The following is a 12,915-nucleotide window of genomic DNA, read 5'->3' as shown; positions in this document are numbered from 1 at the left end:
TGCCTCCAAGCAGCAAGTGTCCACAGCCAGATAAGGGACAGACATGGAGAGGGATGCCAAGGACCACAGATTTCAATCATTTCCCCTCCCTGATTATTTACCTGTAAAGTCCAGAACATTCTGCTCCTAGGAGTTCAGTCCTCATGTGGCAGCATCAGAGTCCCCAGTGAGTACATGGACAGGGAGGGTGCCCACCCCGGGGCACTCTGGTGCGTATTAAGACATAAATTTCATTCCAATTGGAATGGATGCTCCAGCATCCCATGCCCATATTTGGGGGGTTTGATCCAACCCCTTAGGAAATATTTGCCTGGATGTGCCTATCTTGTCTGAAAGGCTCCTGCTGAGGAGCTAAGGACCCATGCACTTTTTCCCCCCAAATAACCAGAACCACATTATCATCCCCCAAGGAAGTGAGTGCAGGCTCAGCAAGGCTGTGCCAATCTGCTCATGCTCCAGCACACCCTCTCTGCCCAACCAGAGGCCCGCCACCCACGTGACTGCCTCTGCTGTGTGTCCAGGCCTCGTTTGTAATCATGGTTATATTGGTGTCTTGGCGTCTTCTCCGTAACTAGCCGTCTCCCAATTCTGAATTGGCATTATTAGCTCTAACTTTAGTATATTCCTCATACAAAGGAAGAGATGCACTGGAACCCGGCACAAGACCCCAGAACTTGCACTGCTGGGGAGGTTCACATGGATGTGTTACCGGCACCTGGGTCACACCTCCTATGAGTCAGCAAAACTCCAGGTTATGCTTCTTCACAGAGGAACCCCCAGGATAGCCCCCTCACTGCTGCTGACCCCATTTCTGTTGACGCTCATCCGAGGGAAGAAGACCAGCCCTTGAGACCAGTCCTCCAAACATAAACGAGCAGCCTGCTTAAGTAAAACAAATTATGCACTGTTTGACATTTGCCAATGTTTCAATCCCAGAAAGGCCTGGGGGACAGTCACACATCCTGAGCAGCCTGGCTGTGCTCCTGCTCCAGCCGACATGCCCCCACAGCTGCTGCGGCCTCCCACACTGCAGCTCTGCAGAGAGCGGATGTTTGCAGGCAGCTCACACCAAAAGCTGCCGGAGACAGACACCTCCCTCTGGGGATACAGACAGGCAGGTATCACAGTCTGGGCACCTCTTACTTAAAGCCCAAATTCGGGACTCAGGACGTTTTTAAATGATTTTCTGAGCTTCCAAGTTCATCTGGGTGGTCTAGTCTTTGTTTTCATACCTGGTAAGTGGCAGTTTCTCTCCTGGAGCCTCCATTTAGGAGCCTCCAGTCACGCCAGGAGGTCACACCGTGGGTCACGCCCTGCTGCACTGTAGCCAGGAGGGCAGCTGCTCCCACCCCAAGCAAAGGTCAGGCTGGAAAGTCCAGGTGTGGGAGTGCTCCAAGTGGGTCCTAAATCGTAGCAGAGTGGCCCCCACCCTGAACCTGCCCCACAGCCCAGGCTTTGCTCCCCACCCGCAACGTGGGCCAATGGGTTGTGTCCAGGCAGGTGGACAGGAGCCATGTGCCCACATAGGCCTCAGGCGGGAGGCTTGGGGTGGCATCTAGAGGAGGTGGCCTGGTCTAGTTTTCAGGACGGCTAAGTTCTCACTAAGGACCTTGAGCCCCTCAGGACCAGTCCCCACAGGTGTTGGGCATTCATGGCACAGAGGGCAGTCCCAGCTCTGCCGCCTGGGTGATGGTCCCAGGGGATGACCACAGGTGGTTACCCGATGGTCAGCTGCCCCTGGCACAGGCTTCTTCATGTCTCCATCATATGGTGGCCTGGGGCTGTGGGCACCCCCTCAGCTGCAGAACTGGCAGGGCGAGTATGGGGCCATCTTGGTTGGCAGCCTCTGGGCTAAGGACTCCTCTGGTCTTGGCCTCTGGCCCTCAAGCACCCACACTGGAACTCCCTGCCATGCTGTGATTCAGAAAGCAGTGCCCTCACTGAGCATTTCCAGGGACAAAAGCCAGGGTTTTATGACAGGGACTTGTGATGAGCAAGGGCTGGGATTCTGCACTGAGCCTGGCAGTCCCAACACACAGATGGGCAGGGCCACGGGCATTTGCTCCTGACGGTCTGGCTCCCCATCTCCCTGGCAGGGTGGCCATGGCCCTCCACTCATGCTGGCTCCCAGGCCGCCCTCATGGCCCAGAATGTTTGTGAACACAGCTACTGAGACACAGGGAGCTCTAGGCTGTGCCTTCATCTGGCCCCTTAGGGTCCCTGCCCAGATGGCGGTCTGCCCCAGCTTCCAGAAGAATCTGCCTCTGCCCTGGACACTGTGGCTGCACCAGCCAGGCTCAAGTGAGATCCAGCACTGAGCCCTGTGACCTGTCCATGTCCCCACCACAGGGCTCAGGGAACCTCTAGGGGCTGGGAACCTGGGCTGCCCAGCTGAACCTCCTGAATTTTGTAAGGGTATCTGATGTCCCAGGGGCCAAAGGGGTCAAGTGTGGCCTTCAGTAGGTGTCCAGGACCCATAAGCCACCAGAGGCCAAATTGAGCTACATTGCCCTTCCCCCTTCAGGAGGCTTCGGGGCCCATCTTTGGGCACCTGAGCAGGGGTCTCAGAGGCCCAAGGCCTGCCCTGGGGGGCTCCCTGCAGCCAGCCCAGCTCTGCTCTGTGCTTTCTTCTGCCCCCCCCCGTGCACACGGGGCGAGGGCCCTTGTTCCCTCATTCTGAGCTTGTCAAACTCAGTCCTGGGCCTGAGTAACTTGAGGCACTGGCGAAGAGTTCGTCTGCTCTCTACTGGCGCCACTGTGGTGGGCCAGGCACAGCGTCCCCTCTGCCGCACCACCGGCCACCATAGAGGGGAAATGGGGTTATTTCCAGTTATTTGTACAAAGACTATTTTCTCTCTAATGAGAGACTCATAAAGCTTCTCCCAGGTCATTCCTAACAAAGGGGTCAGTAAAGAACCCCCCAAGCCTAAAGGAGGGTGGTGTGGACTCGGGAGGAGGGAGGAGGAAGGAGTGGGCAGTGGGCGCCTGGTATCCCTGCTGGCTGGGGACCAATTACATCCTGGGAGAGACCAAGGATGGGCAAGGAGGCAGTCCCCAGGTCTGGGTTAACACCAGTATTAAGAATGGAGCCCACCCAATCCTGAAGGCTCCCTGCAGCAGGTGTGGCCTGCAGCCTGACCATGCAGCCCAGGGCAGGGGGTGGCCCTCTCTGGCTTTGTGTGCTGCCTTTGTTTTCATTCTGGTTTCTGGTTTTGGAGAGTTCTGTAGCCCTCTTTATAAAGTGAGTTGCCTTCTATTTGGGCCATCGCCAATTCCAGGAAAAAAAGAAAAAGTGCACCCTATACCCCTTTCCACTCAATTCTTTTGTAAAGAGTAGTATTTGTCCACAGAAATAACTGCAGACAGAAATCCCAAAGGCAGCTGGCACAGATGTCCATGACATGAGGGGCACAGCCCTGTTCGTAGGGACTGCCTGTCTTTGGAGCCACAGCCAAGCATGGCTGCAGTGCTGTGGGCTCCTGGTGAAATGACCACAAAAGACACCTAATTTGGATGGCTCTGTGCACTCAGGGCTGAGGCACCCCACCCCACCTTCTGGGCCCTGACCGGGAAGCACACAGCTTCTTCACTGCTTGGACCCAAAACAGTAAAAGAGCCAGTCCTGGCCCACATTCCCAGAGTTTTCCTAAAACTCTACATTCAGCCCCCTCACTGAGGACAAACCTAGGTGGTGCATGCTTTGTCTGGCTGTGTGGAGGACATGCTGTAGCCCTTTCCATCTGCAGTTCTCCTAACAAACACTCTGGACTGAGCACCTAGCTCTTGGCACTTCTTTCTTTGGAATCCCAACAACCCCCTATTTGGACACCCTGGGAGTCCTGCTGGGACCACAGCCAAGACAAAACAGAAACTGTTGAAATGACTTCCAAGGGGGAGCACCACTTACATCCGTGTCATGGTCATGGCTGCTCTACACCCTCACAAAACTCACTATTGTCAATGTTTGTCATTTCACCATTTCAGGGGGTGGACAGTGGTACCCACTGCGATTTTAATGTCCGTTCTCCTTACATCTCAGAGATATTGAGCACCCTTTCATGTGCTCATTGGCTGTCTGCACATCTTCCTTTTCGTGTTGGGTTGTCTGTCTTTCTCTCATCAAATTTCTGAATTTTAAAAGATATTTACATGTTCTAATTCAAGTCCTTTGTCAGATAGGTTATTATGAATGTTTTCTCCCAGTCCCTGGCTTTTGTTATTTTCTTAACAGTGTCTTTCAAGGAACAGAAAGTTTTACTTTTTGATGACATTTGATTTGTCTTTTTTCTTCTTTTAAGTTTCATGATTTTGTGTGCAACTGAGTCTTTTTCTTTCAAATAGCTGTCCAATTGTTCCACCACCATTTGGCACATGTGTGCTCTGGGTTCTCTGCCACCTCTTTGGCTCCATGGTTGTGCACATCCATCTTTCAGTACTAACACACCCCTTGATCACCGCAGCTTTAAAACCACTCTGTAAGTTAGTGTTAGATATTTAATGTTTGCTTCATATGGACAGGTAGGCAATATAGATCCCATTTGCCAGTTTATTAAATTCACCAAAGATGTTAGTGCATGCTTTTCTCTCCCTGTGATGTCTTTGTCTGATCTTGCTATCTGGATAATGCTGGCCTCATAAATCAAGTTAGGACATCTTCTGTCCACTTCCACTTTCTGAATGGTAGGACTAGTACTACTTCCTCTTTAAAAAGAATTCACCAGGCCAGACGTGGTAGCTCACGCCTGTAATCCTAGCACTCTGGGATGTTGAGGCGGGTGGACTGCCCAGAGCTCAGAAGTTAGACCAGCCTGAGCAAGAGTAAGCTTGTTTCCCTTAAAAAAAGCCAGGTGGGCTTGGTGCCTGTGGCTTAAGCGGCTAAGGCGCCAGCCACATACACCTAAGGTGGTGGGTTCAAATCCCCAGCCCGGGCCGCCAAACAACAATGATGGCTACAACCAAAAAATGGCCAGGCGTTGTGGCGGGCGCCTGTGGTCCCAGCTACGTGGGAGGCTGAGGCAGGAGACTCGCTTGAGCCTAGGAGTTGGAGGTTGCTGTGAGCGTGATGCCATGGCACTCTACCTAGGGGGATAGCTTGAGGCTCTGTCTCAAAAAAAAAAAAAAAAAAAAGCTGGGTGTTGTGTCGGGCCTCTGTAGTCACAGCTACTTGGGAGGCTGAGACAAGAGAATCGCTTCAACTTCCAAGAGTTGGAGGTTGCTATGAGCTGTGATGCCACAGCACTCTACTGAGGACCACAAAGTGAGACTGTCTCAATAAAAAAATTAATAAAAGAAAAAAAAACACTCCAAACTAAGACAATTGAAAGCCAACTGAAAGCAAAAATTAAAAAAAAAAAATTCACCAGGTTAGCCTCCTGGGCCTGAGATGCTTGATTTCAAATTTGACTGCACATTCAATTAAACAGATGAAGAGCAATTTATGTTTTGTCTTTTTTGGTGTCAGTTTTAGTAATCTGTACCCTTCAAGGAATTTGCCCAGAAATGCTATTAGTCAGAAATCTGACACGGCTGTCACAGCGGGCGCCCAGGACCGGCGAGCAGAGGTCACCAGAGCCTGCCGGGTCTGCTCCCGTGTGCGGTGCGGCCGGAGAGCACCCCTGCTTCTGGATGTTCCCTCTAAACGCCCCAAACGATAAATACATTTAATACCCGCGCCGGAGGAGCTGAAAGGACAGCAGCTGCGGCCCAGCCGGGATCTGTCACCACTCCGGACGCTGGCTCCGCCCCCTTCCCCGGGACACCCCTCGCAGGACAGGAGCTCGGGACGCCGGGTTGGGGAGCCGAGAGTGGCGCGGGGCTCCATGCTGGGTCTCAGCTGGATGAGTACGTGGAGTCAGTGCCTGCATGACCCGCTGCCACCCACGTGGGGAAAAGCTAGGAGCTGACTGGACACTAGGTTGTGGTAGACCTCCAGCGAGGGCAGAGGCGCTGCGCATGCGCACCTCACGCCCTCCGCCACCAGACGCATGCGTGAAACTGGCGTCTCCGCGTTGCCGTGGTGACAGATAACGCGCTTCACAGGGGCGGGGCATTCATGGTTTCCGGGGCGGGGAGCTGGCGCCGGAAGTGCGTGGCCGCTAGGGGCCATGGCGGCGCTCGGCGTCGTTTACGTGCTGCTCTGGGCAATTAACTGGCCGCCGGTTTCGGCCTCCAGAGAGGAATTTTGGCCTGGCCAGTCGGCGGCCGACATCCTGTCGGGAGCAGCGTCCCGCAGACGGTAAACGCTCGTCCGTGGCGCCGACCGTGGGCCCAGCTCGAGGAATGAGGCGGGAGCCCGTGGGGAGGGACAGGGGTTCAGTGGGCCGGGCCGGGGTCAGTGAGCCGCTACTGGGTAGGACTCAGTGGGCTGCGGCGGGGGTCAGTGGGCGGGCACCGGGGAGGACACAGCCTAAGGGCCGAACCCCGCCACTCCTTGTCAGGTGGTGCAGGTCTGGGTTTGAGGGGCTCTGGAATCAAGTGTTTCATTGGGATGGTTCTCGTGTATCTGCACAGAACCATTCAGTCTCCATCCAGATGTTGGACGTTCTTGATAAGTCTCTGGCATGAAACAGGCTTCTCTGATATTCGCCAGTTACGGAGGGCTTGGTACCAAACAGGCCCTCTGATAGTGCCAGGGATAGAAGATGGTTCAAAGACCTCTTCCTTTCGGTGTCCTAAGTCTTTGGAGGGGTTGGAGAGGTAAACCAGGATTACACACAGCTGTACCCGTAGCGAGGAAGTCTGTGCAAAAGGCTAACACAGGGGCAGCACCTGTGGCTCAGTGGGTAGGGCTCCGGCCCCATATACCGAGGGTGGCGGGTTCGAACCCGACCCCGGCCAAACTGCAACAAAAAATAGCTGGGCGTTGTGGTGAGCACCTGTAGTCCCAGCTGCTCGGGAGGCAGAGGCAAGAGGATCACCTAAGTCCAGGAGTTGGAGGTTACTGTGAGCTGTGACGTCACAGCACTCTACTGAGGCGTAGAGTGAGGCTAAAGTGAGACTCTGTTTCTCAATAAATAAATAAATAAGCTAATACAGACAAGGGGTGGTGAGAAGTGCAAGGACAGGATCCTCACAGAAGCTGGGTGACCTTTGCCTAGGGATTTTATAGACAGGGAGGGGTCTTGCTTTGGATAGGACAGTAGTTCTTAAAATGTGTCCAGGGATCCCTGAGGTTTCAGAACCATTCTGGTAATACTAGAATTGGTATTTTCCTTTTTCATTCCTCTGTGAGTTCACTGTGGAGTTTTTCCAGAGGCCACCTGATCTGTGATAGCTCAGCAGGTTGAATGCAGAAACAGAGTTGAGAGTCCAGCTATCACCAGACCCGAAAGAGATGTGCAGAAATTAAAAGCATTGCCATTCTTCTCACTTATTAGTTTTACGTTGAAAAGTACACTTATTTTTTATTTAACATGTGATAGGCTTATTTTTAAGTGACTTTGTGAATACTTCTAGCTTTAACTTCTAATATAGATGCTACCAATAGCTATAACTCACATACACAGTAGCCATTTGGGGTCCTCAACAATTGTTTAGAGTGTAAAGAGATCTTTAGACCAAACCACTTTGAGAACCACAGGAGTACTGATCTCAGGTTCTAGTCACCAAGATTCCTCTAGTCTTAGTTTTGAATTATCACTAATTGTTAAAAGATGTTAGGACGCCTGCTACTCCTACTCAAGGGCTGTAAGAGATGGGTCATACAGAAACAGGTGAGCACTTGCCTTTGGTTTCCAAACTAGAAACAATTGTAAGTGTCCGTATTCCAGCAATGTGCTGAGACTTGTATGTGAATCAGGTTTTCTGTGCAGAGTCTTCAGCATTCAAGACTGGTGTCCTGGTCCTCCCTGCTCAGGTATCTTCTGTATGATGTCAACCCCCCGGAAGGCTTCAACCTCCGCAGGGATGTCTACATTCGCATCGCCTCCCTTCTGAAGACTCTTCTAAAGACAGAGGAGTGGGTGCTTGTCCTACCCCCATGGGGGCGCCTGTATCACTGGCAGAGTCCTGACATCCATCAGGTCCGGATTCCCTGGTCCGAGTTTTTTGATCTTCCAAGTCTCAATCAAAACATCCCTGTCATTGAATATGAGCAGTTCATTGCAGGTGAGGCAGAGCTCTAGGCTGAAGGGCTGTGGTGGCATAACTGGGGCCAAGCAGTTGTTTCCTTCTTTCTTTAGGGACAGGGACTTGCTCTGTCACCCAGGCTGGAGTGCAGTGGCATCATCGTAGCTCACCGTAACCTTAAACTCCTGGGCTCAAGTGATCCTTTTGCCTTATCCTCCCTAGAGGCCGGGACTACAGGCATATGCTGCCACACCTGGCTAATTTTTACATTTTTGGTAGAGACAGGGTCTCTTCATGTTGCTCAGGCTATTCTCAAACTCCTGGCCTCAAATGATCCTCCTGCTTTGCCCTCCCAAAGCAATAGGACTATTGGCATGTGCCTCTGGACCAGGCCTCATTTCTGACGTAGACATTAGGCAGAGCTCAAGATTGCCACAAGCCCACTGGAGTCTTGCCGGCACCCTGGATCACCTCACACATCTCCCTCAGGCCTGTTGTAGCTCCTGCTCTGTGCAGAGCTTACTTTCCCTAGACTACCAGTGACCTTTCATAACACTCCAGCAGAAACGGACTTGAAGTATATGTGCCCTCTCACCTCTGAAAACCATGGCAGCCTGGCAAGTAGGCAGAATTGAGTTAGAGCTGCCCTAAAAAAGTGCCAGGCCTGGATATCATCCTAGGAGGACTCGGCTCCCTGTGCCAAAGGCATTTTACATGGAGGAGGGCGTGTGTGTGGAGCAGACTGTGTGGTGTCTCACTACAGTGCCAGTGAGGACCTCTGCAGGTACATCTTGTTTAATTTCCTGCTGCCCGATCTTTCTGTTAATTTTTTAGAGAGGAATTAAAGCTTTTTTAAGAATAAAGGCATTTAGAGCTTTCTTTAATTTTGTTTGGAACATATAAATTCATAAGCAAACGATACTTCTCTGCTGCATTAGGGAGGCCTTGAACAAGAATGAGTAACTTCGGAGACTCAGGCTGCTGTAAATGAGTCTGGGCTTAGTGTCTGGGAGGGGCTGGGGACTCCTCTCTGCTGTTTTCTATGCCTCCATCCCTCAGGCTGGAGCAGGACCAGGAGCAGTACAGTGAAGGTAGTGCCTTGTGTCATGAACTGCTGAGGCCCATGCTCTGTTTTGACACCTCCCTGCCATTGACCAGCCTGGGACTTGCTGAGTCTTCATCTATTAGGGGGAAGGAAGGGAGTATTTGTTCTAGGACAGGGCTGCCAGGAGACTGCACTTGAAGAAGCCTGTGTCTCGGCTAGCAGGGCCCCAGCATATAGGGTCCCTGTCACACCCACCCCTGTAGCTCTGGCCTCAGCCACCGGCTACACAGTCATGAGTGAGTGTGAAAAAAGACCAGAATTCCACTTTCTCGTCCCTGGCCATGTTCAATCCGTCTTTGAGCAGATCTTTATTGATCCCTAGGATGTGGCAGTTGGCACCTTCTTGGGGGAAGGAGATAGCCTTGGGGACAGCCTGCTGCTGTCCTAGAGCCCCTGTCCTAGCAGAAACAGCACAGTCACCAAGTGAAATAATCAGTTAGATTCGAAGAGTTTGAGGGGAGAAATCAGACAGGTGGGGGGCAGGTCAGAGCCAGCCTGGAGGGGATAGTTTGGGCAGGGAGCTGCCCAGGCAGGTCCCTGAGGAGGAAGCACTCAGGCACTGGAGGAGCATGGGTGGCGGGGAGGGGCTGTGCAGCTGAGCCAGAAGATGTTTGTCTTGCCTGACCTCTAGCCCTTTGTGGGAATAAGATGGCCTTAAATAAATTGGTAAAAGCCACCCGCGCTGGTGGCTGTGCGGTGGGAGCCGTGAACTCACTCTGATTATCATTACTGCTGTGATTCTCCTTGTTGTCCCCAGAGTCTGGAGGGCCCTTCATTGACCAGGTCTACGTCCTGCAGAGTTATGCTGAGGGGTGGAAGGAGGGGACCTGGGAGGAGAAGGTGGATGCTCGGCCATGCATCGATCAGCTCCTGTACTCGCAAGACAAGCATGAGTATTACAGGTACCACTACAGAGCACCAGTGGCACTCGCCAAGTCTGCCGTCTCACAGGGCCCTGAGGACCCCCTTCCCTATGTCCTGATGAGCAGGCCTATGTCTCCTTTGTGCGGCAGCCTCAGGACCAGCCAGCGCCCTCCTGCCCCTGCACAAACAGGAGCTCAGGTCGTTTTAATAAACACTCCTGAGTGAGATCTGTTACTGACTGTAGCTGTGGGCCTTACCCCCAGGGGCTCTGATGCAGCCCTTCCTCGGCAGAGCTGTCACTTAGCAACATCACCTGTAAAGTGTTGAGGTTGTATGACGTGACAGTGACCACCACTCCGGCTCTGCAGGGTCTTCACCACCCCTACCTCTATCTGTGAGCAGAACTGTCCAGAATCATGAGGAAAGCTTCAGCAGCCCAGGAATCAAATCAAACTGAAATTCATGGTTTTCTTTAAAATTTTTTTAAAATTTTCACAAGAACATCACAACCAGGATCAGTAAGTTTTTCCTAAACGCAGCAGCTATGTTTCATCCCAGTTGAGCCACTTTGTGTGCTGTATGTCTGGATTGTGTTTTGTTGCCCGTGTGAAAGCAAAAGTAATACAAGTCCTGTGGGTTTTGTTTTGCAGAGGATGGTTTTGGGGTTATGAGGAAACCAGGGGGTTAAACGTTTCCTGTCTGTCTGTCCAAGGATCGGCTTCTGTCATTGCACCTGTACTTCTGAAAAACACTTCTGCTCGGTGAGTGCTGGCCCAGCCGGCCCTGGGCCTGGCCCTCCAGGCAGTGGGTGCCTGTGCTATGGCTGTGGTGAGGGCATAGGACTCTCCTCCTATCTGTTTCCCCACCTGCACGCCCCAGCTCAGGCCCCTCCACAGCCTGTGGCCCCTGGGGAAGCTGCAAATTGAACTTCACATAGAATCGGGTTACAGCTGGCTGGTGGTAGAGATGGGAGACCCAGTTCTGCAGCCATGAGGAGGGGCTTCAAGGGCTGTGGCAAGGATGAGTTCCCACAGATGCTCAAGGAGGAGCTGGGGGAGTGGCTGGGTGGGTTCAGGCCATGGGTCTTCCCTGCACCAAGGGAGCTTTTATAATTTCATCCCTCACCTGCTCTGGTTTACTCATTTTCTCACCTCATGGGTCTGGGGGATTGTGATATAGCCTCTTGCTCTCCCCACTGGGTGGCAGCTGGCCCCAGGGAGATGCTGACAGCTGGCCTGACTACAGCAAGCTCCACTCCCTGCATGGCAGGGACGACCAGAGCCCTTGGGAGAGCAGGCCAGGATCTGTCTGCAGATATGGCAGGCCGACCCTCATGGCCTCTTAACAGCTGCAGTGGCCCTTTGTGAACAGAGGGCACATGGCTCCAGCTGCTCAGGACATCCCATTATCACTTATAGAAAAGTGGAATTATTGAGGGAACTGGACTGAATTTGTTGAGATTCACTGTTCATACTGTCCTAGGTATGGGTCTTTTTCATTACAGTATCTGAGTTTCAGAAGCAGAGCTGTCTGATTTTGGTCCTGTGGGATATAATCTTGCTAGTCACTATATTTGGACTCACATTTCCAGGTTAGGAGGGAGCTGAGGCCAGAGAGAGGCTGGGGAGCAGCTAGTCCTAATTGGACAGAAACCCTTGTTCAGGGGAGCGGAGAGGACACCAGCAGGGAGACCTACCCAGGTGGGCTGGAGGCCTAACAGAAAGGCGGAGCCCTAGGAAGCCCACAACCTTGGTGTTAAGGATCACATCTTAAATGAGATGTGGAACACACTCCCCCCAAAAAGGATCAGTAAATCGTCAGGTTAAAGAATTTCCATCACAACAGTGAAGACAGACCACAGAGATGGGGAAGGCCCTGGCAGCACATCTAATGGATTAAGAGCTGTGTCCAAGCACAGGGCAGGCAGGGGTGTGAGCTGGGCCACAGATAGTTTGCACATCATTATGGGCACAGCTGCTGTGAACCCGAGAAGGTGGCCCAGCTTCAGGGGTGTTCAGGAAAATAAGCCTCCACTGCGGGGTGGGGCAATAGGGGCACATGGGCTGCTCCTGGCAGCAGAATTTGGTGGAACTGCTGGGGAGCATGGTTAAGCCTTGTGGCTTTGTGAGCCTACCCTGTGGCTGCACCACATATATACCAGGCACCTGTTTGAGACCAGCCGTGCCACACCTGGACCAGGTACCACATGCCCATCCACAGCAGGCCCAATAGAGAGTGACGTGCTCTAAACTGGGGGTGCTGCTACATTTGATAAAAGTCAGTTGGGATATAATGTCTAGTGAGAGAATGATAAAAGTAAGTGTAGTCTGGTATCATTTGCATGAAGTTGGAGATAGTTCCCTGTGAACAGTGGGGCAGGGCCCCTAGGGCGTGTGGGGATACAGAGAGTTCACGTTAGGACACTGCTCACACATGCGCAACAGAATGCACATTGCTAAGTACACCACCGTGTTTTATAGTAAAGCTCATAGCAAGCAGCCACTACTTACCGAGGCTCCGTCTCACCAGAACTAACCTCATGTCAGTGTACATATCTGTCTAAACACACGAATCAGGCCGTGTACATGACATGTACCTTCACCTGGTGGTTTGCCCTTTTTCCCATGTGATTACACATTTTGGGTATTGTTAAGGACCCATGGGCATACCTCATTCTTTCACAGCTGTTTTTGCACAGATGTAGGAGAATTTATTGGACCAGCCTATGTTGGTGGCCTTGGATTGATTCCAAATGGAAAAGGTTTTGTAGAGAAGTCTTTGCTCGGCTCGGCGCCTGTGGCTCAAGTGGCTAAGGCACCAGCCACATACACCTAAGGTGGCGGGTTCGAATCCCCAGCCCGGGCCCGCCAAACAACAAT

At 52.3% G+C, this 12,915-nt stretch overlaps 1 protein-coding gene across 2 annotated transcripts in view; it reads left to right on the top strand.

Moving 5' to 3' along the window:
- The first annotated feature begins 6,068 nt into the window (after positions 1–6,068).
- POFUT2 (protein O-fucosyltransferase 2) overlaps positions 6,069–12,915 on the top strand; it is a 15,941-nt gene continuing 9,094 nt past the window's right edge. For both annotated transcript variants that reach the window (XM_023518137.1, XM_003798095.2), the window contains exons 1-4: positions 6,069–6,235; positions 7,856–8,106; positions 9,930–10,074; positions 10,687–10,797. In XM_023518137.1, the coding sequence (XP_023373905.1) occupies positions 6,105–6,235; positions 7,856–8,106; positions 9,930–10,074; positions 10,687–10,797 (638 nt within the window). In that variant the 5' untranslated portion in view covers positions 6,069–6,104. The remainder of the gene's footprint in view (positions 6,236–7,855; positions 8,107–9,929; positions 10,075–10,686; positions 10,798–12,915) is intronic.

Source organism: Otolemur garnettii, unplaced genomic scaffold (genome assembly GCF_000181295.1).
Source record: "Otolemur garnettii isolate 467f Iridium unplaced genomic scaffold, OtoGar3 scaffold00128, whole genome shotgun sequence".
Taxonomy (NCBI): Eukaryota; Metazoa; Chordata; class Mammalia; order Primates; family Galagidae; genus Otolemur; species Otolemur garnettii.
Note: the sequence above shows the minus strand (reverse complement) of the source record. Positions and strands in the feature narration are given on the sequence as shown.